Raw genomic sequence first — 24,751 nt, 5'->3', positions numbered from 1 at the left:
GAAACAATAGCTGGGTGATTCTTGAACAAGCTGAGGGAAACCCCCAGGGTTTTAGGAAGTAGACCGCAGAGGTGTGTTCAAGTATAAAACGTTTAATGCTTCTGATTGGAGCAAACCATCAGGCTAACGGGAAATGCTGTGTTTTACTGGCTGAAACAGACTGTGGAAAAGAATTACACTCTTTCATTGAACAAGTCATGTGATGGGCAGAAATTGCAGAGAGTGCAGGATAGGAAAAAAGTCTCACACTCCCTTAATTTCAACCTGTGGAGAGAACTTTCTCTAGCGGTTTGAGGGAGACCCCACGCTGAATGGTGCGCTTCAGGTGAGTGGATTTGCCCAGAAAACAAGCAGTTTCAAAAAGAGTCAGAGGGAAGCAATATACTGACACCCACTTTTCTCCAGATGCATGCTGCGCCGAGCCTTCTGTCCCACGAAAAACAGTGACAGGCGTCCTCAAGAAGGAGTCTGCAGTCTTTGGATGAGAAGCATGAAGCAACCAGAATAACTGCTGACTTTTATCCCATGCTTTCTGGGAGCTGGGTGCTGGGCTGCGGACTCTACAGCCACGCTTTTGTTTCATCCCACTACAACCTAATGAATGAGGTAGGCACCGCTGTCCCCATTTCACAGATGAGGGAACTGAGGCACAGAGAGGCTAAGTCACTTGCTGGAGGTTACACAGCTAGGGAAAAGATGGCTGGGATTTGAACCCCACCCCATCTAAAGTTTAAGACCCAGGCTCCTAAACCCATGGCCTGAGCAGGCAGGTCCTATTGTGAGTGGGTTGTTTCTGTCCTGGTCACAACAGGTTAATGAACAAGATGGAGAAAGAAGCCAAGCCAAGGAGCTTCCAGCCCTGGGGTCCAGGGAAATTTAGAAGGCAAGAGCTCAGCAGAACTTCCTTGGATTTTTAATTCCAAGCCTCACAGGTAAGAAGAATGGCATACTGATTGGTGATGTTCCAACACGGGCCCCCAAGACCTCCAGCACAGGAAGAGAACCATAGCAGATGCCACCGTGGCCATCCGCTGCATCTGTGGCCCAGCTTCCCTCGTCCTTGGATGACTGACTGGCTCTCCTCCATCCCACTGTGGCTTCTGGAGGGGATGTTGATCACAGGGCCCTCAGCCCCTGGGCTAATATAGCCACAGGAGTGAGCATGTGACTTTTGCAGGGCCAATCAAAGCCTTCTATGGGATTTAAAATGGAAACGAGTCTCTCTCAGCCTTAGAGATGGTGAGCCCTGCGGTTGTAGGTAGAGGGTGCTGGCAGCTACTTCCCATCGGTTGGAGGAGAGGATGAGGCCAGTGTACAAAGAGATACGGAGCCAAGAGGCCTGGGCGAGGCTATGAGGATGAGCACGTGAGCCTGAGGACACTGGGTTCCTGGATCCAGCCATACCTGGAGCAAGCCCCAGTGACAGGAGTCAGGGAATTCCCTTTGTTGCTTAAGCCAGTTTGAGCTGGGGCTTTCCTGAGGAAGGGAGGGAGAGAGGGATATTGAGAGAGAGATCTCAAGGAAAGAGCTGAGCAAGCCTAGGCTCCTCATTCCTCCTGTAAAAGCTGGACTACTGATGGCAGACCCTCCTCTCTGGAATCAGTGATCCAGGTTCCAATTGTCAAAGCTCATTTCTAACCCCAAATCAAGCAAAGGCTTCTCCATCCTTCACTGGGTGCTAGTCCTAGACAATAAGAAAATGCTTCTAGGATAACATGTAGTTTTTAGAGGCAAGTTAGAAATTCATCTAAAGATAGTTGCCACTATTGCAAATTGCTCTCAGCAGTAAATGCCTGATGACATGGGAGCAGTTCGTTTTGAGGATGTCTCCAATCTCCCGACCCCTCTCTCTCTCCCCCTCACATGCATGCACACACACCTTGTTACAGGATGCACTTTGGGATTTTCTTCCTATACCTGAGAAGCCAAATGAAAACCACAGAGGCAGATGGGGCTCCCTCCCTGCAGGAAGAAGGATACCTCCTTCCCGTGGCTCCGGGTCGGGGATGGAGGTTGGTAGGAAAGTAAGCTTCCTCTCCTTGCCCTGTCATGACAAGCCTGGAGGCGGTGATCCCCGCGGTTGTAAACCCACCCCTTGTACAAGGCCCAGTGGCTCGGTGTGAGCCAGAGACCACCCCCAACTGTAAGCGAGGCTATGAGATAAAAGTCATGCTGAGCCTCTCGGCCCCAGACTGAACTCAGGCTGCCTGCCAAACCATTTCAGTGAGGTCCCTCCCAGGCAGAGGCAGTGAGTGACACGGGCCAAGGATGGGTCCATAGAGAGGGGTGGGGCCTGGCCTGGCCCCCATCCAGGGTAACAGCTGTGTTGGTAGCATTTATATGACATAGTGGCCCTGTTTTGCCAACACTCCTAAGTATCTAAGGGGAGCCAGAAATCTTGATTTCTGGATGAAATGCCCCAATTTTAAAATCCCTCTATAGGCAAAAAAAAAACCCCAAAAACCTGAAAGGCAGGCCAGATCAAACTGCAGGCTGCGACTTGGTAACCTCTGGCCTATTACCTTTTTGGAGGCTCCGGGAAGGAAAAGAGAAATATCCTCAGGCCCCAAGGAGACCCCAAATTCTCCCATGCAGGAACTCAGGGAAAGTCTGTCAGTATTGGAGCTGGTTCCGGGGATCAGACTGCACTCAGGGCAGATGCAACAAATTGACAGCCTCCACCCCACAGGGATGTCCTGATGTCATGTTGAGATCCTGGATCCAGCCTTACCTGAAGCAAGCCCTCCTAAACTGGCCAATTATGTGCACCCATGAATGGTTATCCTTTTATGTGGATCTCTATGACTTAACAACCAAAAACGTCCTAATGAAAGAGCTCCCAGGAGAGAAAGGGACCTCCAGAGGAGCATAAAGACAGCTGGAGCGGCTTCATCATTGCCTGGAACTTAGCAGAAACCCTGTGTCTTCCCACCCTCTTCAAGTCAGGGGTGGTTAGGGTCAGACCTTCCCAGCCAAACGCTAGGAACCTGGATTTCAAGTCCAGGGCAGGCTGCTCCCTCCAGAAAGCCGAGCCTGTAACTCATATAAGTGTTCACCGTACCTGTCCTGGGACGCAGGCCATCACTGTAGAATCAGACGCTATGGTGAATACCCATCATTTCCGCCTGCCCAGTATTCTTTCCCCCTTCTTCGAGGGAGACCCCAATATACCTGGAGGCCCTTTGTGCTTTTCAGACCAGGTGGTTGGCTCCAGGGACAAGCATGTGGTCCTGGCTGGCCAATCACTGCATCCCCCTCCCTGCACAGTGATTGGTCCAGATTGGACACCCTGCTAGCCAGTCAGTGTTCTCTGTTCCCCTGACAACCGTGATTGGGTCAGGGACAGGCATGGGATCTAGGCAGGCTGCTTAGACTCAGTTCTGGGAGGTTGGATGAACTTTGGGACAAAGAAGTGCTCTTCTGCAGCTGAGCTGGGAGGAGACAAAGAAGGAACCTCATGGCAATGCAGAAGGCACCTGAGAAGAAGGCCGTCACAGGGAGAGCAGGGGCTGAAGTGAAGGGGTGGGCCTGAGCCTGATGATATCCCTGAGCCCCCAGACGAGGCAGACCTGAGGTGGGCCACCCATTCCTGGGCTGTTCTTTACAGGAAGCCCAAAGGAGGTGGTTCTGACTGAGGTTCCCGCCACACAGGCCACGAGCTGGATCACTGCCCTCAGCTCCAGACATCCCGCCTTTGGGAGTATCTGGACCCAGGCTGCAGCCCACGCTGTCCCAGGTCTCGCGGCCAAGCTGGCTTCTGGTTCTAGACGCTTGTGGACGTGGGGGCACGTGGGCTGCCCTGCAGGGCCCAGTGCTGGCTATCTGGAGACCAGGGAGCTGCTGTGGGATTGGCCAGAGGAGGACGAGGTGGCCGCACTGAGCTGGGAGAAGCCGCTGGTGCAGGATTCCAGGCTGGACATGGAGCCCCTGGGGAGGAAGGGTGCCACACAAATGTTACCCTCTGGAGGAGACCCAGCCCTGGGGCCCATGCACAGTGGTGGGAAAGCTGGCAGTGCTGTAAAGGAGGCCCCAGGCCTCTTTCCGTAAGGCTGGTAAACGCCCCAGGCTCAGGGGCAAGTGCAGAGAGCAAAGCAAGTGAGGCCATGATGAGAAATGAAGCTGTACCCATTTGCCTGCACCCCTGTACCCCCAAGCAAAGCCCAGCCTGCCACAAACCATTCAGGGGCTTCCCTGACCTGGGACCTAGCATGGCCCAGAGGGCACCCCGCAGCCCGTGAGTGCCCATCCCGTCTCCAGCCTCACCCCTGCCACCTCCTTTTAACTCTCCCCTGTCTTGGGAGCCTTGCACGGCTGCGCTTCCTGCCAGAAACCTTTCTCCTGCCCCCTTCGTCTAGGTAACTCCTACTCCAAACTTCAGAGCAGCACTGTCCAGGGCAACTCTGCGATGGTGGGCACGTTCTCTATCTGCGCTGTCCCTTGCAGCAGCCATTGGCCACGTGGGAAACTGGGCACTCCAGATGTGGCTAGTGCGACCAAAGAACAGAATTTTAAACTTCATTTAATTCTAATATCTAAGTTTAAAGCGCGACCTGTGTCTAGTAGCTACTGGGTTGGGCAGTGCGGCTTTAGGGCCTGGCTATTCAGAGTGTGTTTCAGGGACCAGCAGCACCAGCGTTTCCTGGAGCTTGTTAGAGCTGCACACTCTCTGGCTGCATTTTGACGAGCCCCCCCAGATGATCTGGGGTGCTCGAGTGCCCCTTCCCAGACACCTCCGCTGGGCTTCCCCTGCCCACCCTGTGCCAGGGCCGTTCCCTGTGTTAAGGCCTCTGGCACCTACCTCTTATCTGTGTACCATGCCTTTGATCAAGGATGTCAGGCTGGAATACTTGCATGGCATCCATCACTACCCGTAATTACACACGGGTGTGATTCTGTGGTCTCCTGCTCCATGACAGGAAACCCTGTCTGTGATCCCCTCACGGCCCAGCCTAGTGCCTGCCCACCGAAGGTGGCCCCGAAACAGCCCTTGAACTGGTTCTCTCCTGAGGCTAGTGAAGGGCAGGGCAGCCCAGTTCCCCCATGCTGACCAGACCAGACACGCTGGCGAGCAGCCTCCAGCCCACACCCCGCCTCCACCTGCCTTCCCAGGAGGAGTAGCGTCCAGATGTCTGAGTGTCTCTGGGCCTCAGCCTCTCCCCTGCACTGAGGCCAATGGCTCAAACTGGCCACCTCCCAATGAGGGGATCGCCAGCCCTCCAACATGCTACAGGGACTCTCTTTGGAGGAAAGATGCTGGCCCAGTATTTCTCACTCTAGGCTGCTCGTGCCCCTAGGATCCTTGGAGCTCCGCCTGGGACGTGGGTCCAGATGCAACACCCTCCTGGAGCATCAATTTTACTCCACGGTAAGGAATTTAAAGCATTCTTTTTAATTTGATGTAGTGTCCCATTTATTTTTGCTTTTGTTTCTCTTGCCAGAGGTGACATATCCAAAAAGATTGGTAAAACCGATGTCAAAGAGTTTACAATCTGTTTTTCTATAGGAGTTTTATGGTTTCAGTCTTATATTTAAGTCTTTAATCCATTTTGAGTTTATTTTTGTATAAAGAGAGTGTAAGAGAGTGGTCTTTTTTTTTTTTTTTTTTTGCAGATATCTCTAGTTTTCCCAATACCGATTATTGAAGAGACTGTCATTTTTCCATTTATATTCTTGCCTCTTTTGTCATGGATTAATTAACCATATAACTGAGTGTTTATTTCTGGGCTCTCTATTCTGTTCCATTGATCCACGGTGTGTTTTTGTGCCAGTAACATCCTGTTTTGATTATTATAGACTTCAGTATGAAATCAGGGAGCCTGATACCTCCAACTTTGTTCTTTCTCAAGTTTGCTTTGGCTATCCAGGGTCTTTTGTGGTTCCATGTAAATTTTAAGATTATTTGTTCTAGTTCTGAGGAGAACGCCATTGGCATTTTGACGGAGACTGCACTGAATCTGTAGATTGCTTTGGGTGGTGTGGACATTTTAACAACCTATGGGCATGGTTGTCCTTCCTTTTATTTGTATCTTATTCAATGTCTTACAGTTTTCAGCATACACGTCTTTCACCTCCTTGGCTAAATTTATTCCCAGGTATTTTATACTCATTGACACAATTGTAAATGGGATTGTTTTCTTAATTTCTCCTTCTGATCGCTCGTTATTGGGTATAGACATGCAATAGATTATTGTCTGTTACTTTTACCCTGCAACTTTACTGAATTCATTTACTCTAAGTTTTTGGTGGCATCTTTACAGTTTTCTATATATAGTATCATGTCATCTGCAAATAGTGACAGTTTTACCTCTTCCTTTCTAATTTGGATGCCTTTTATTTCTTTGTCTTTTCTGATTGCTGTGGCTAGGACTTGTAATACTACACTGAATAAAAGTGGTGAGTATGGGTCTTTTTGTCTTGTTCGTGATATTAGAAGAAAGGCTTTCAGCTTTTCACCATTGAATATGATGTCAGCTGTGGGTTTGTCATATATAACCTTTATTATGTTGGGGTATATTACTTCTACACTCACTTTGTTGAGAGTTTTCATCATAAATATATGTTGAATTTTGACAAATGCTTTTTCTGCATCTATTGAGGTGATCATATGATTTTTTTCCTTGGTTTTATTGAAGTGGTATATCACGCTGATTGATTTGTGGATATTGATTGAACCATCCTTGCTTCCCTGGAATAAATCCCTCCTGATCATGGTGTATAACCCTTTTAATGTATTGTTGAATTTGGTTTGCCAATATTTTGTTGAGAATTTTTATATTTTGGTCCATCAGGGATACTGGCTTATAATTTTCTTTTTCCTGTAGTGTCTTTGTCTAGTTTTGGTATCAAGGTAATGCTGGCATCGTAAGATGAGTTTGGAAGTATTCCTTCCTCTTCAATTTTTGGAATACTTTGAGAAAGACAGATATTAATTCTTCTTTAAATGTTTGATAGAATTTATCTGTGAAGCTGTCTGATCCTGGACTTTCGTTTGTTGGGGGTTTATCATTATTATTATTATTACTGCTTCAATTTTGTTGCTAGTAATTGGTCTATTGAGATTTTCTGTTTCTTCCTGGTTCAGTCTTGGCATGGCGGCACCCTGTTGATCCTGTGGTCCACAGGTGGAGTGGGGTCCAGGCTGGGCAGCCCAGTACATGCATGTCAAAGCATCCTGTTGGTCCTGCTTGAGCTAGCTCTGGGCGGTGTGGCCCAGTGTACATGTAGCAGTGCCCTGTTAATCTGGTCGTGCATGCATGCCACAGCACCCTGCTGGTCCTGTTGGAGGGAGATCTAGGGCAGGGTGACCCAGAATGCACTGCCTTGCAAGTGGGCTAGAGTACCTGGATAGAGCTCCCACCTGTACTATCTAGATGGAGGGGGAACATAAACAATGGCGCTCACCAGAACCTCTGATCCCAAAGAGTTCCCTCAGATCCCAGACAGTTCTATGGTTCCCTAAACTATGCAGCCATTATGCAGCCTGCCTCTCTCTCTCTCTCTCTCTCTCTCTCTCTCTCTCTCTCTCTCTCTCTCTCACATATTGTGCAAAAGCTGTTCAATCAGCTTTCACTTTTCTCTTAGGAGGAATTGCTCTAAAGGTAGGTGATTTTCCACTGTGTTCATTGAGGGGGTGAGTTCAGCATCCTCCTACACTGTCATCTTGCACCCGCCTCTAAAACATTATTTTTAGATGGAGACTAACAGATATGCCACAAAGCAGAATGCAAAATCACATTCATTTTTAAAAGATAAAATGCAAAACCTTAAAGAAACCGCCTGCTCCATCTCCTCATCTTCTGCTTTATTTCTGCTATTGAGCATTTACTGTATGCCCAGGTGAAGGGCCAGCGTCCCTTAACCATTTCATCCTCATGACAATCCCGCAACTTTGGGGCTCCAGTGGTCCCCATTGAACAGAGAGGAAGTCTGAGGCTCAGAGAGGTGAAGTGACTTGGCCAAGGTTACACAGCAACCAGGAAGTGCTGGAAGTCTTAACCATTTATTTTCCTGTCTCTCTGAAAGCATCATGTGGGAGAGTTGTCTGTGAGGCACTATTCTAGACTGTTCTAGAACAGTCCAAACCCTGTTTTATGAAATTCTAGGAGAAGGGGAGGTCCAAACAGGAGGACCTCAGGCTTCCCCCAACCAATCAATCTGGTATGTTGGGCTTCTGTCCAGGGTTTCATTTGAGGGGAACGTTCTGCAGCTGAGGCAGAGTTTGGATATAGTGTCCGATTTCTCACACTAAAGTGCTGAACCACTGGAAATTTTTAACAGTACGAGCGCTCCACCCCTGGAGAAGTTCAGAGGCTGGTAGGGGAAGTTAATGCCATGCCCCCAGCGCAGCCTGGCCTGGCGGGAGCTGGGGGCCCTTCCTGCCCAGGCCCCCTCTCCAGCCCCTCCTACCTGAAGTCCTCCGAAGCCAGCACCTCGTAGTAATACAGGAGTTTGCATCTGGGACCAGGGCTGTGCAGGGCGGTCAGGACATCCTCCACCACACTGCCGGGGGGGCTGTGCATTTGCCACTGGAGCAGGTAGGTGCCAGGCCACCGGGTCACGTGGGAGCCCTGAAACAGCAGGCACACCTGAGGCTCTGGGCCTCCTGGGGATGGCGCCCCCTTCTCAACCAGCCCCCCAGCAAGACCTTCCTCTAATAGCTTCCTGAAGCCATCCTTGCTTCCCATCTGCTGTCATCCCCATATCCCTGGCAGCTGAGAGCCTCCCACTGAATCTGGGAGGGGTCAAGGCCTGGGGGGCTGCAGGACAGCGTGGGTGTGGTTTGGGTAACCGCCTGGCTGTTGTTGGGCTCTTGTTCTGCTGACCAGGCTTTGCATACTGAGCAGTTCTGGAGAGCAACTTGGGAGGGGGACCTCGAAAGTGGGTAGATTTGTTGAGAACAGAGACCGAGAAGGGGTTGTGTTAGCTGTTATAAGAACAGCAACTGCTGGGAAGGGTTGGGCTGTGCAGGGGGACCCTGGGGGCATTGCTGGTGTGTAATATGACAGCCCTCTGCTCGACTTGCCATGGAACCTTCAGTAAGATCTGTAGTGCCCGCCAGCACTTGGTGTGTGTGTGTTTGGGGCCGGTGAGGTCCGACTTGCAAGCCCTGGCCTCTTGGAGGATGTGACGGTCAGCACAGGTGGCTCATGTTTGGTGTCATGTCCGTGTTCTGTTCCTGGCCCTACAGTTTCTGTGCTGCGTGGCTTCTGGGACCTCACTGTGTATGAGAAATCAGCAGGAGAGGGTTGCCGATTCCGGGTCCCGCACCCAGGGGTTCTCAGTCCCCTGCTGTGCCTGGGGTCTGGAAACCTGCATCTTTGACACACGTCCCGTGGGATTCTGAGGTTGGGGTCCTGAGGTCCTGGTCCTGGATCGGTCTTTCTCCCCCACTGTCCTGCAGGGTCCCGTTTGTGCACTGCTTGCCCCATCATTCTGGCACATAGTGGACACTCAGTCCTGTGTCATGAATGCATAAATGAGCCAAGGAATTCAAACCTGGATGCTCTCCCCTTCCCGGCAGACGAGGGGGGCCTCCACACGACTGTAATCTGTGACTGGGGCCCAGCCTTTGTCCGCCAACTGCCCGCCGGCCCTGGCCCCAGGCTCCCGGGGGCCCAGCTTGGGCATCTGTTTAGTGTGGTACAGGCTGAACACCACGTCCCCTCGCAGGATGTCGAAATCCCAGGTAATGACTGACGCCCCCTCCAGAATCTCCACTGTGACCTACGTGGGGACAGATGGGGGTCTGAGAATGGACCCTCCCCCGTTCCTCCAGGAGAAATGCCTGGGAGATCCCACCCTGCTGTGAGGGCTGCCTCCCAGCCACTGACTGACTGACATGGGGGTACAAAACGCCAGCAGAGCCGCTCTACAGGGCTCTGCACGTCCAGCGCTCCCCAAGGGTCAGGCAGGGCTAGACTGTGGCTGAAATGGCCCCTTAGCTTCGATTCTTGCCCACGTCCATCCTGCCCCGCCCCTGCTTACGGGTTTCTCCTGAGTGCTTGCCCTCAGCAAATTGCTGGTGTGAGAACCCTCATTTCAGGCTGTGCTCTGGGGGACCCTAATCTGTAATGACACCCCGTCCCAGTGGGCCCTCCCAGGCCAGGACCCCAGCACCTCGTGGGGGGCCCCGCGGAGCACGATGGCCGACTGGTACGTCTCTCTCCACTGGTGCATCTGGTCTGCGTGCTCCTGTTCCTCTTCTGTCAGATAGAGTGACTTGGGGACCAGTCCACCTTCGGGGACATTACACTTGGGGACAAAGACAGGTGGCAGGTCAGGGCCCAGCCAGGTTTCTGTGACCCCTGAACCCACACTTACAACAGCAACCCTTTAGTGAGCTGGGCACTGAGCTTTTATAACCCCATTTCACCTCCAGAACCACAACAAAATGCAGTGGGAACTATTATTCTTCCCATTTCACAGAGGAGGGAAACAGAGGCTCAGAGAGGTCAGGCAGGAGAGGTCCCACAGTGGAAAGTGACTGAGCCAGGGCACAAACCCGTGTTGTCAGGCCCCAGGCTCACGTCCCTTGTCCCTATGCTTGATCTAGTAGGCCCATTTGCTAAATATAAGTCATATACATATCGCAACAAGTGGAAGAAACAAGCCAGCTTGGCAAAATTCCTACAAAATGTGTTTTTTTACCCCCCAAATTATGCAAGGGTGCTGTTTGGTATTTCTGTTAGAGAAGAGAGAGGGGCCTGCCTTCCCACAGCCAGATGAGATAAGACAGCTGTGACAGCATCACCCCTATCATCTTACCCCCCGGGGGGGCAGGTCAATAAAAGGGGGGTGGGACTGCCTCCCCTGGAAGCAGTTGCTCTGTCATCCCATGCCCTGTGGTTGTGGGTTAGGGATAAGAGGAACACCATTTGGGTACACCAGCTCCAGGCCTCTGGGACACTGGGGTCACCTCCCTCTACAGAAGAGGGTGCAAAGCCAAGAGGTACACTGTGACTGTATTCTAGCGACCTAATCTTAGGTGGGGAATACAGGAGGGGCAAACCTTTGACTGGCCTGGTCTCTGGACTTCTGGAAACTTCTGTCTCGCTTACTATGTTTGAAAGAACCAAGGAAAGGCCCCTCCTTCTGAGAGGAGTCACCTGTCTTGGGGGCAGCTTCTAAAACCAGCCCAGCACTCCCCGGCTCCTCCCGTCGTCCTCCAGGGCCACGGCCTGCCCCTCCTGGAGCCCAAGCCCTAGCGCCCTCACCATGCACTCTCCCCCCAGGAAGTCGGGGATCACGTCTTTATCCAGGTAGTCGACGAGGCCGCCGGGGCCCTGGTAATGGCTGCCGCTATAGATGAGGAACTTCTGCCTGGTGTTCTCGTTGATGAACGGGCTGATCTGAAATCGGGGAGAGGAGGCAAGGAGGAAAGGTGTTTTTTCATTGAGGTATAATTCACATAACGCGGAATTAAGCATTTTTAAAGTGAACGATTTAGTGGCTTTTAGTTATTCACCATGTTATGCAACCGTCACCTGTGTCTAATTCCAAGACATTTTCATCCTCCCAAAAGGAAACCCCACGCCCTTTAGCACTCACTGCCCCTCCCCTCTCCTCTGGCAGTCACTCATCTGCTTTCTGTCTCTCTAGACTTGCCTATTCTGGACATTTCACATAAAGGGAATCATACGATGTGTGGCCTTTTATGCCTGGCTTCTTTCAGTTAGCACAGTGTTTTCCAGGTGCTTTCCTGTGTAGCATTATCAGCGCTTCCTTTTTTATGGCTGAATAATATTCCACTGTATGGATGACCATGGTTTGTTTCTCTGAGATGGAAAGTATTTCGACAGCAAGCTCTAAGCTGCATGTCGATCTGGTTTTTCAAGGCATCCTCAATACTGGGGTGGTGTCTGACTCAATAAATAGGTGGGGAGGGACGGAAGGGAGGAAGGAAAGCAGGGAGGAAGGGAGGGAGAGACTGAGGCACTTAACATAGCTGGGCACAAGCCAATTCAGCAGGAATGCCACCAGCAAAAGACAGTTTGGGAACTGGGATCCCACTGGTGTAGTCACGCTTCTTCAGTCCCCACCCCGGGAGGCAGTGCCCTGCTACATCAGGTGTGGCCACTGGCGGGGGCAGCACTTCCCCATCCCCACCCGCTCCCCACCTGGCACCTGCGGCCCCCACTGGCAGCCCTGCCCCCACTCCTGTTCCAGCTCTCACAGGCTCCACACCAAAGGCTATGCCCTCCTCTTGTCCCTCCGGCCCTGGGGTGGTCACGGCTTACTGCAGCAACTAGTCCTTGGGGGCCTCTCCATCCCACCTACATCTCGGCAAGAAATTCCTTCATGTCACCCCACCCCTCCACTTGTGCCATCGAGTGACTCCTCCTTCCAGCCACGACCCCATTGACGGGTGCCCACCCCCACCCAATGTATATCATAGGAAATTTCCAAACAGCAAAGGAACACAATGTTTGCAAAGATCAGGCTATTTCAGGATAAAAAGCTTCAGTAGCAGGTCCTGCCTGTCGCTCCTGCAGCTCCTGCTGCCCAGCGCAGCCTTGACGGAGCCACAGAAGCCAGAGAACGTCCTGCCCCCGAAGTCTACCCACGTCCTCTCCTGCTGACGTCCTCCAGGGCCCCAGCAAGTTCCCAAAATCGCCACAGCCTGAGCTCCAGCGCTATTCCTGAGCAGCTACCAGCTTTCTCGGGCAGCCAGCCTTTCCCCCCGTTTTCCTCCAGCCCCTGGATTGGTTTCGACGTTCCTGTAAAGCGGTCCTTCCTCCAGTCCTTTGCCCACGTCCAGGTCGCCTGCCATGCCCTTCCCTGCGTGACTCCTGTGCCGTCCTCAGGTCTCAGTCACAAGCCGCCTCCTAGGGGGACCGTCCTCAGTTCCCCCGTGTAGCTTACCCCCTGCAACACCCCCTGCCTGGCGTAGTCTCTCCAAGAACGCTGAACATCCTCATGCCATTGTCACAGGAAACCAAGAAGCCTTTACTGGTGCCCCACTGTCATGGAGAGAGACACAGTGGCTGGCTTAGCACTCCAAATCCCCAGGGCCTGGAAAGGTGCCTGGCACATAGTAGGTGCTTAGTAAAACATTGAATCCATTTAACCTTCAACTCTTAAATCTCTGTCTCGATTGAACCTCTACTTCCAACAGCACTTCTCAGGCATTCGTGGACACCGACGACACCCCCGACCCCAGGCCCTGTGTAGGATGCTGAGTCTGAGTCTGTAGGACTGGGAGGGGCCTGACACTGCACTGGCCTGAGGACCTCAGCAAGGCCGCAGGGCAGTGGTTTGCAACTGCAAATGACAACCTGTCAATGGTTTTGAAATCAATTTAGCACACCATGACCAGCCTATTTGTGTGTGTGTGTACACACGTGTGTGTGTGTGCCTGTGTGTGTACACACGTGTGTGTGCCCGGTTGCAGCCTACAGTGTATTTGAGTCATGGGCGAAATGTTTTAAAATCCCAATAGCACAGGCGCCCAGCCGTCCTCAGAACCTGCTCACAGGCGTCCCAGGAGGCCTGTACAATTCCAAGTGTGACTCTAGTGTGCACGAAGCAGGACAAAGGATACACAAAATGTGCTCCATCCATAGAGTGAAATATTACTCAGACATAAAAGGAGTGAAGTACTGACACGTGCTACAGTATGGATGGATGAACCTGAAATCACGATGCTCGGGGAGAGAAGTCAGACGCAAAAAGACTCATTGTAAGATTCCATTTCTATGAAACCTGTCCAAGAGGCAAATCCACAGAGACACAAAGTAGGTTCACGGTTGCCAGGAGCTGGGGAAGGGACAGGGAAGGCCTGTTAGTCGGGATGGGGTTTCCTTTCGGAGTAATGGAAATGTTCTAGAATTAGGTGGTGGTGATAGTGGCACAGCTCTGTGAATGTACTAAAAACCACGGACTTGTGTACTTTAAAAAGGGTGACCTTATGGTGTATGAGTTACAGGAAAGGACGCAGGACAAGCGGGCAGGACAGCTCACAGAGAGACCCCCTCCCATGTCACGCTCGGGCTCTTACCAGCGTCCAGAGCACAGGGAAGACGCGGGGAGCACGCACGATGAGCAGCCGGCCCAGCGTCTCGGGGTAGTTGGCCTCCACCACCTCGATCATGCGCAGAAGGGCCTTCACCCCCGGCCGCCACAGGTGCCGCATGTTAAGCCCTTCCAGGTCCACCAGGCAAGTCCAGGAGCTGCAGAGGACATGGGCCCCCTCGCTCCACACTCGGCCACCTCCCAGGGCCCCCAACACCCTCAGTGGGGACCCGGGCACAGTAGGGAGGCCGACAGACAGGGATGGACGGAGAGGCTCAGTGAGGCAGGGCTGGGAACAGCAGGGGCAGGGGCCACAGGACACTCATGGATCCTGCCACCATGGAGAAACCACACATGGCAAAGAGGCTCAGAGCATGGACTCTGAGGCTGAGTGCCCGAATTCAAGTGTCACCTTCACCCCCGAGAGCGGTGTGACATGGGCAACTTCCTCATCAGGACAGTGGCAATAATAGTAAACAGGCCCCATCTCAATCAATTGTTAGGATGAAATGAGATAGTATATGTAAAGTTCTCTGCTAGAACAGGAACATAGCATGCACTCAATAAAAACTACATGTTACTACTGATTGTGGAAAAGATGCTGAGGACGAAATAGCGTGTAAGTGCTAACAGCACATGCTCCAGAGACAGATGCCCCAGGTTCAAATCCCAGCTCTGCCACCTGCTGTGTGGCCTCAACCAAGTTACTTAACCTCTCTGTGCCTCTATTTAATTCGTACTAATTCCTTAGGAAAAGGAATGCTGTTTTACTGCAGCGGCTAGCCCCTGGGAACCTGTCCATCCCAGTCCAGCCTTGTTCCCTTCACACTGCCCACATCACTGTAAGGAGCCCCTGTGTGATACCCTGTCATCTGAGCCATCAGATGACATCTGGGGTGAATTCCACTTCTGGCCAGGACTCTGATTGATTGACTGATTCCCCACCCCGACCCCAGTGTATGTCCCTTTAGGAAAGCGCCAAACAGCGAAGGAACATAATTTTCATAAAGATGAGGATATTTTGGGATAAAAAGCTTCCACAGCAGATCCTGCCTCTTCTTCCTTTCTAGGGCTGTGAAAAAGACGTGAATCTTCTGAGAACCTATATATATGTTTGCATTATCTCTTACACAGTTACTGTTTTTGGTAATCCATAAAGAAACCCTGCGACTAGTGATATTATTCCCACTTTACAGAAGAGCTTGGAAGTTGCAGTGTCTCTGGGGGCGATGGCACAGTGAGTACTGGTGAGCTCAGGCATAGAGGTTTGGGGAAGTCAGAGGGGGACAGTGGGTTTCTGTACGTCCTGTGACACCTGCGAGGTCCCCTGGCTAGAAGACAGAGTCAAGGTGGAACTTGGGGCGGGAGAGCTGGTCTCAAAAAGCCAGTGCCAGGAGGCTGTGTGGCCTGGCAAATAAAGTCCTTGAGCCTGAGCCACAGGAACAGGTTCAAATCCCAGCTCTGCCACTTACCCACTTAGCAACCTTGGATAAGCATCACCTCTCTGAGCCTCAGGGCCCCCCCCCCATTCAGAACAGGGACAACCGAGTCCCTGCTTCATAGGCTCACTGTGAGAACTGAGTGAGGACATTTGTGAGGCGCCTAGCATGCGCTGGGCACAGCGTCCATGCTCAGTGAACCTTGGCTGTTTTTACTGTTTGAGGGAGTTCGTCCCCGGCGGGGTTCTTGCCTGATGGGGCGGCCAAATTGTTTGGTGTTCCCTTCACACCTCTTCTGTCCCTCCTCGCTGACAGAAAGAACCTGGAAGGTGGAGAATGGTGCTGGTGAACGTTCCTGTGGCTTCTCCACCCGCAGGCAGCCCTGGGGGTTCGGGAGGTGACCCCCTGACTCACGTGCTGCAGCAGTGCCTCCTCCCCGACAGCCTTCATCAAGCCTTTGGTATCCATGTGGCCCAGGCGCAGGATGTACAGCGGGCGGCCATCTTCACAAAGACGGGGACGTCATGTAGGGGATGCAGGGCAGGGGGCGGGTCAGAGCCGCGTGGGAACTGACCCTCCTCGGAGAAGGCGGGGCCGGGCTGCGCTCGCGCAGGCCCGGTGGGTCCCTTATCTGCGGATACCCTGCCTCCTCCCACGAGGGGCTGACACCACTCATGGTGACAGAAACAACGGAAGTGTTAAAAAATACCGGTTTATACCATAAAGGCAGCTGAGTGAGGGGCACATGGGAATGCCCTGTCTGTATGACCTTAGCAGCTTTTCCGAAAACCTAAAACTGTTCTAACGATACAAGTTGATTTTTAAATGATTTTGCAAAGAGGATATAGACCATGTAATGAAGGAAGGTGGAGAGAGTGGATCAACGTTGGCTCTTAGCTTTCTGTCAGCCAAAGCAAAAAAGGAAAACTAAGGGATTCTGTACGAATACAGGTGGTTCTTGGTATTCGCGGTGGTTCTTGGTATTCGCGGTGGTTCTATCAAGTCACCTCAAACATTGAATTGACAAATACTGAACCTCTGCTTCTGGGAAAAACACGGGGTTAGTTAGGTTCTTGTGAGCCACTAGTCGTACCATTTTTGGCCGCCAGTCAATCCAGAACCTTGTTTTCTGTGTGTTGCTTTTTAAGGACACCTCATTTAATATATATTGTTGCTTGCTTAACATTGAACTCGGGGCCAGCAGCATCATATAACACGTACCCAAAGGAAACTGATCTAACACAGACATTTGCTGTGTGAGGCACATCACAGCCTTCTGGCATGTAGGAACATTAGGTGGTGCTTCTGTACTATGCTTGCGAGGAGAGGAGCAGGCATTTTAAACTGCAAAATCACCAACAAAAAGCACAAAAAAAAATGTGGCACTATGGAGACTGCAAAAAGGGCACTTGTTTACAGTGTGAGAGCTGAAACTCGTTCAACCTCAGCAGGGACGTGCAGATCAGGCCGATCAGATGTTTTTGCCACTCTGCACATGTCCGTGAATGACCACAGAAGCATCCTGAGTATTGATTTGGGGGCTATAAATAAATTTTAGTGAGTAAGCAAATTCACAGATATGTAACACATGAATAATGAGGGTCAACCGTGTAGTATAAGCATCTTAACACTTGAGGAGTCAAGCATTTGCCCTGATCAATATACAGTTGGCCCTCGAACAACACGGGTTTGAACTGTACGGGTCCACTTACATGTGGATTTTTTTCAATCACTATACAGTCGGCCCTCCATATCCCTGGGTTTCACATCCATGGATTCAACCAAGCGCGGATGAGGATCGGCCGTTGCGAATCTGCAATGCAGGCCGACTGTACCATTTTACATAAGGGACTTGGGCATCCATGGCTTTTGAATTATGGGGGGTCCTGGAATCAATGCCCCACAGATACCAAGGGGACTAGTGTAGTTAAGGTTTTGGGGAGTCAAAAGTTATATGCAGGTTTTCCACTGCATGGGGTGTCAGCACCCCTAACCCCCACATTGTTCAAGGGTCAACTGTGTATGAAGTTTTACATAAAGGACATTGAAAATCATAACAGGCATTGGCTTCAATGGGCACTCAATTTAAAAAAAAAAAACCCAAAGATATTTTTAGTGGGTTGAATAACATTCCCCCAAAATTCATGTCCCCCGATAACTTCAGAATGTGGCCTTATTTGGAAGTAGGGTCTTTGCAGGTGTTATCAGTTGAGGATCTCGAGATGAGACCCTCCTGGATCAGAGTGGCCCTACATCCAATGCCCTGGGGTCTTTGTAAGAAGCGATGAGGACACTGAGAGGAAGGCCACATGAAGAGAGAGGCAGCCACTGAAGGGATACTGCCACGCCACAGTACACTGGGGCCACCGGAAGCTGGAAGCAAGGGAGGCCTCCCCTCCCATAGCCTTCAGAGGCATCACGGCCTTGCCGACACCTTCATTTCAGACTCCTGGCCTCCAAAACTGGGACAGAATAAAACTTATGTGGCTTTAAGCCACCCAGCTTGTGGTGGTTTGCTATGGCAGCCCCAGGACCCCGCTGCAGTATCCGCGTGAAGCCCAGCCTTCTCCGTGGCTGGGTTGTCACCTCACAGGCATCTCCAGGTGCCCAGAAGGGTCAAAAAGAAAAATAAGCATGACAAGTGGCGTCCAAAGCACATTTGGCGGTGACCGAAGTGTGCCCTGTACGTTATGGAGGACAAGGGACATACCTCTGTCCTGGTAGTGCCAGCCCCCCGCGTAGAACTCCTCCAGGAGGGCAGGGGGACGCCAGGTCTGAAGGAGGAGGTCCACCTGGTGCTGCTGCCGCCAGCTCAAGGACTGGCACAGCATCTCGCGGGCCTTGTCCAGATGGAAGTCACGAGCCCGCAGAAACCGAAGGATGTGCTGATCTTTGGGAATCTGAGAAGAAGGAGAAGCCCCATAGAATGAGATTCCCTAACTCAGTAGATAAAATTATGGAAAATGAGTCTCCTGTCTCATCTAAAAATAGTTAGCTGGGGAAAGGATCATAGGCATCCACAAGCCAAGGATTTCCGGCAGCCACCGGAAACCAAGGAGACAGACATGGAACAGATTCTGCCCTGGAGCTTCCAGAAGGAACCAACCCTGCCAGCACCTCAATCTCAGACTTCTGGCCTCCAGAACTGGGAGAGAATAAAGTTCTGTTGTTTTAAGCCACCCAATTTGTGGCCTTTTGTTTCAACATCCCCAAGAAATGAATACACCCCTCTTAACAGATTGTTATATGAGCTGATAAGTCACCCCCCTTTTGTTTTCTGCCTTGTTGATTCAAGCTATGTTCCTGCCACATATAAACCCAAAGAGTCTTTAACTAATAGCTGAGGTGACAAGCTGAGACCCCACCAGCTCTCCTTTCCTCAGGCAAATACCAACAATTGAGAGAAAGCCAGCCCCAATCAGAAGCAGCCTTTCCTGAGTACTCATGCTGAGCCAGCTACAGCTCTAAGCACCTTATGTGGATTGTCCCTTTAATTTGCTCTGGGAGGTCTATGGTAACGTTATTTCCATTTTATAGATGAGGAAACAGGAGCAGAGACAGGTTATATCACAACCCACTACTAACTCCTTTGTTTGCACAATGTGCAGAGCGGGTGCTGGGGAGGAAGGGCTAGCAACTCATGATGAAGCAGGAAATTCTTATTCAAGAGAATTGAAGGTCAAGTTCACAGTTGGGACCTACATGCACGGTGGACATTCATGTAATAGGGCTTAGAGTCGAAAGGCAAAATCCACGGGCACTCAAAAACTCAACCTGCTCAAGGCATTAAACCTCTTAGAAAAGAACATGGGTTTGTGAACATAGGGCTATACAGCGGTAGTTCTCAACTGGGGAGGACTGTGCCCCACAGGGGACATTTGGTGATGTCCAAAGTCTGGAGCGCTTTTCAGTTGTCACAACTAGGGGAGAAGAGCTCATTGCATCTAGTGGGTGGAGGCCAGGAAATCTGCTCCGCACCCGAAGTGCACCAGACGGCCCCCACCATAAAGAATTGTCCGAACTCAAATGTCAATAGTGCCGACTCAGTGATATAGGTACATGAGACAGTGGATAATGAAAGGAAGGCAAAATCTAAGTGTCTAGCATGCTGATTACACCATTAGTGCCCTGGAGCGTCCCCCAGTGCCTGAGGCTGGGCAGCGATGGCTGTGCGTCTGCGCCAGCAGACTGCAGCCCTGCACCCACCTTGCCTTTGTGTGTCTCCTGCAACCAGTGCCGCAGCTGGATCAGGCCGCTCTCCTGCAGAGGTGTGAGACGGCCCAGGCACCTCTCAATGTAGTCGGCATCCAGCTTGTCCCCTGGAGGAGGAGAAGCGGGCCTTCAGAAGGAGAGTGAGATGCCGCGTCTCTTTACCACGTGGTCTACCCTTTCTGGAACCCTCGCCTTACTGGCCACCTCGAATCTGAAATGTAGTTCCAAGCCACCTGGTGGCCCTTTCACCAGATGACAGCCACGTGAGCTACAGATTCTCTCATCTTTCCAACCCATTTCCAGGATGGTTCTGAAAACTTGTGCCGGGGCACACCTGGATCTCACTGTGACAAGCGATGTGTCCCCACAGACCCTCGGAAATGGAGATAATGCCCCCCTCTGCAGCTGTCCCACCCTCTGAAGGATTTTTTTCCTTCCCTCACCCTCTCGCCTTTGGCAACCGTCAGCTTGTTCTCTATATCTATGGGTCTGTTTCTGTTTAATTTTGTTCATTTGTTTTGTTTTAGATTTCACATGTAAGTGAAATCATGCGATATTCGTCTTTCTCTGGCTTATTTCACTTAGCATAATACCCTCTAGGTCCATTCATAATGTCACAAATGGCAAGATTTCATTCTTTTTTATTGCTGAATAATATGCCACTGTGTGTGTGTGTGTGTGTGTGTACACAGAGGGTGCCAAAAAAATGTATCCACATTTTAAGAAAGGAAAAAACTGTATTAAAATTGTAATACTCTGCACAGCAAAAGAAACCATCGACAAAATAAAGAGGCAACCAACCGAATGGGAGAAGATTTTTGCAAACAACGCCTCCGATAAGGGGCTAATATCCAAAATATAGATATAAGGAACTCATACAACTCAACAACAAAAAACAAACAAACAACCCAATTAAAAAATGGGCAGAGGATCTGAACAGACATTTATCCAAAGAAGACATACAAATGGCCAATAGACATATGAAGAAATGTTCAACATCACTGATCATCAGAGAAATGCAAATAAAAACCACAATGAGATATCACCTCACCCCAGTCAGAATGGCTATCATCAACAAGACAAATAGTAACAAGTGTTGGAGAGGCTGTGGAGAAAAAGGAACCCTCATACACTGTTGGTGGGAATGCAGACTGGTGCAGCCGTTATGGAAGGCAGTGTGGAGGTTCCTCAAAAAATTAAGAATATAATTACCAAATGACCCAGCAATCCCTCTCCCGGATATCTATCAAAAAAATTTGAACACATTTATCCGTAAAGATATATGTGCTCCAAGGTTCATTGCACCTTTATTTACGGTGGCCAAGACATGGAAACAACCAAAGTGTTCTTCGATAGATGAATGGATAAAGACGTGGTATATATACACAATGGAATACTCTTCGGCCATAAGAAAAGATGAAATAGTACCATTTGCAACAACATGGATGGATCTTGAGATTTTTATGCTGAGCGAAATAAGTCAGACAGAAAAAGTTGAGAACCATATGATTTCACTGATATGTGGTATATAAAACAGAAAACAACAAAAAACAAATGCAGAAACAAAAAAGCTCATAGATACAGACAATAGTTTAGTGATTACCAGAGGGTAAGGGGGGAGGGGGGTGGTAGATGAGGGTAAAGGGGATCCAATATACAGTGATGGAAAGAGAACGGACTCTGGGTGGTGAACACACAGCGCGATATATAGATGATTTATTACAGAATTGTACACCTGAAATCTATGTAACTTTACTGACAATTGTCACCCCAATAAAATTTAATTTGAAAAAAATTGTAATACTTAATATATACCAATAACAAAAGATAAATACAAGTCATGTGTCTACATTTTTTGGCACCCTTGGTATATCTATAGATACAGATGTGGATATAGATGTAGATATAGATATAGGTATAATCATATCTTCTTTACCTACTCATCTGTTGGTAGACATCTAGGTTACCTCCATATCTTGGCTATTGTAAATAATGCTGCAGTGAACATAGGGATGTATATATCTTTTCAAATTAGTGTATTTATTTTCTTCAGATAAATAGCCAGAAGTAGAATTGCTGGATCGTATGGCAGCTCTTTTTTAAAATTTTTGAGGAAACTCCATACTGTTTTCCATAGTGGCTGCACCAATTTACATTCCCAACAACAGTGTACAAGGGTTCCCTTTTCTCCACATCTTTGCTAACACTTGTTATTTGTTGATTTATTGATGATAGGTGTGAGGTGGTATCTCATTATGGTTTTAATTTGCATTTTTCTGACGATTAGTGATGTTGAGCATCTTTTCATATGTCCATTCGCCATCTGTTATGTCCTCTTGGGAGAAATGTCTATTTAGGTCCTTTGCCAATTTTTTCATTGGATTGTTTGGGGGTTTTTTGGCATTGAGTTGTATAAGTTCCTTATATATTTTGGATATTAACCCCTTATCAGATGTATCACTGGTGAATATTTTATCCCATTTAGTAGGTTTTCTCTGTTTTGTTGATGGTTTTCCTCACTGTGCCAGAACATTTTAGTTTGATATAATCCCATTTGTTTATTTTTTCTTTTGTTTCCTTTGCCCAAAGAGACCTATCCAAAAAGGTATTGCTAAGATTGATGTCAATGAGTTTACTGCCTGTGTTTTCCTCTAGGAGTTTTATGGTTTTAGGTCTTACGTTTAAGTCTTTAATCCATTTAGAGTGTATTTTGTGTATGGTGTAAAAAAGTGGCCCAATTTCATTTTTTTGCATGTATCTGTCCAGTTTTCCCACCATCACTTATTGAAGAGACTTTGTATATCATTGCCTCCTTTGTCAGAGATTGACTGTATAAGCAAGGATTAATTTCTGGTCTCTCTCTACTCTGTTCCATTGATCTGTGTCTGTTTTTATGCCAGTATCATGCCGTTTTGATTATTGTAGCTTTGTAGTATAATTTGATGTCATAGAGCATGATACCTCCTACTTTGTTCTTTCTCAATTTTTTGTCTGGGGTGGGGGCAATATTTGGGGTCTTTTGTGGTTCCATATAAATTTCAGGATTAGCTGTTCTAATTCTGAGAAGAATACCATCGGTATTTTAGTAGGGATTGCATTGAATCTATATTACTTTAGGTAGTAAGGACATTTTAACACTATTAATCCTTCCAATCCACGAGCAAGGTATATCCTTCCATTTATTTGTATCTTTTTCAATTTCTTTCTTCAGCGTCTTACAGTTTTCAGAGTACAGGTCTTTCACCTCTTTGGTTAAATTTATTCCTAGGCATTTTATGCTTTTTGATGCACTTGTAAATGGTGTTGTTTTCTTAATTTTTTCTTCTGATCATTCATTATTGGCGTAAAGATTATTTACAATATAACATGCATCATCTCAGTGAGTTCTCCCAACACCCCTGTGAGGCAGGCATCACTATTGTTCCCACTTTAGAGAAGACACAACTGAGGCCGAGACTGGTTAAGTAACTCAAATAAGTAAATGTATGTAGTGTGCCCAGCATAATGGAGTCAGGTGATAAATACCAGTTCCTTTTGCCTTCCTACCTCCCCAGGCCCCTTTGGGGATGTGGGGCTTTGAGTAGACAGAGCCCTGACCCCAAAATACAGCCTGAAGCTACAGGGATCATTCCCACTGTTCAATCCCATCTGCCACAATTGGGCTGTCCGGGGCCAGCATGTGCCAGCATTTAGAGGCTGGGCTCTAACCTGAGGTCCTGTTGCTGCCTACTCTTAACTGTTGGGGTAGCAGATGCTGGCATAGTGAGGTCTCTCAGCGTGTTAGCCTCTCAGCAGTGGGTGGAGACGCTCCACAGAGAGCAGCCTCCATGGGCATAACCCATTCTTTGCGTGCAGATGGCACAGTAAGAAAACAAATGGAAAGTCTGCATGTCCAGCAGCAGGACCCAGTGGTTCTCTCCAAAACAAACAAGAAAAGCCAGGGCTGGCGGTCATGCCAACTATGCCAGGAGGCATCTGGGTAAATAGAGGCAGGAGAGATGCTGTGGTGGGGGGAGGACCGTCCAGACCCAGAAATACTGCAGAGTGGTCAGAGGCGGAGATGCTGGGGACAGGGAGGGAGCGAGGAGGGGCTCAGGGAGAAACACAAGGGAGGCAGGAGATACCAGCATCCTTCCGGCCTCCAGGCAGCTGTGAAGGCCCCTTTCTCCTCTGAGAACAAAGGCTCAGTGATTCGGAGCAGAGTGGAAGGGGCATGACTGTGCCTCCCACCAGCCACCCTGAGTACCAGCCCTGCTAGTGGATGGCACAGACAGAGAAGGAAGGAACGACCTGTGCAAAATGGGGAGGGCACAGGGCATGACCTGCAGAGTGTGTGCAGAAGTGCAGTGTTGTCAAAAGAATTTTTTTTAATATTTTAAAAGTGCATGTATAACAGCAGCCAGCTAGTGCACACAGTTGGTGCAGAATGAATATTTGCTGAACAGATAAATTTTGTTCTTCCTAAACACGGCCCCAACATATTAGGTTGGTGCAAAAGTAACTGCGGTTTTTGCAATTATTTTTAACCTTCTAAACCACAATTACTTTTGCACCAACCTAATATTTTTGGTTACTTTGTGTATCTCCGAGTCAGGCAAGTCCTACACTTCAGTGGCCCCAAAGGAAAAACTGAATCGTCGTGAGCACAAGTACACATGGTTTAAAACTGGATTCATGGGGTATGTGCAGTTTTATATACTTTTTTTTTCCCTTTAATGTCATATTCTGAACATTTCCCATGTCAATAAAAGTCTGAAATATGACAAAGGGCTAATTGCCTTAATATGCAAAGAGCTCTTACAAAGCAATAAGAAATGGATGGGCAAATAGGAAAATGGACAAAAGGACAAGAACAGAGAGATTCACAAAAACGTTAAATAGAGTCACTAGCATGAAAAATTAATGCTTGACTTCACTCATAAGGAAAGGAGTGATAACTAATCTACCAGTGGTCATTCTTTGTCTTTCATAAGTTGAAAATGTTTCATAATAGTCTTGTGGGGAGCTGGGGTGAAGTCAGGAATAGACGCAGCTACACACTTTTGGTGGGAACATTGATTAGTCCAACCTCTTTGTAGGCCTAATTGGTA

General features: G+C 49.2%; 1 protein-coding gene across 1 annotated transcript in view; it reads right to left on the bottom strand.

Annotated features, from left to right (window-relative positions):
* Positions 1-601: 601 nt before the first annotated feature.
* SEC14L5 (SEC14 like lipid binding 5) overlaps positions 602-24,751 on the bottom strand; it is a 46,609-nt gene continuing 22,459 nt past the window's right edge. Inside the window, exons 7-16 of the mRNA XM_033101919.1 lie at positions 19,656-19,768; positions 18,160-18,349; positions 15,864-15,952; positions 15,701-15,771; positions 13,997-14,168; positions 11,214-11,348; positions 10,117-10,251; positions 9,496-9,723; positions 8,407-8,567; positions 602-3,927 (exon numbers count right to left, since the gene is read on the bottom strand). Of these exons, the coding sequence (XP_032957810.1) occupies positions 3,819-3,927; positions 8,407-8,567; positions 9,496-9,723; positions 10,117-10,251; positions 11,214-11,348; positions 13,997-14,168; positions 15,701-15,771; positions 15,864-15,952; positions 18,160-18,349; positions 19,656-19,768 (1,403 nt within the window). The 3' untranslated portion in view covers positions 602-3,818. The remainder of the gene's footprint in view (positions 3,928-8,406; positions 8,568-9,495; positions 9,724-10,116; positions 10,252-11,213; positions 11,349-13,996; positions 14,169-15,700; positions 15,772-15,863; positions 15,953-18,159; positions 18,350-19,655; positions 19,769-24,751) is intronic.

This window comes from Rhinolophus ferrumequinum, assembly GCF_004115265.2.
Source record: "Rhinolophus ferrumequinum isolate MPI-CBG mRhiFer1 chromosome 15 unlocalized genomic scaffold, mRhiFer1_v1.p scaffold_54_arrow_ctg1_1, whole genome shotgun sequence".
Taxonomy (NCBI): Eukaryota; Metazoa; Chordata; class Mammalia; order Chiroptera; family Rhinolophidae; genus Rhinolophus; species Rhinolophus ferrumequinum.
The sequence above is the reverse complement of the archived record's forward strand: the minus strand, read 5'-3'. Positions and strand labels throughout refer to the sequence as shown.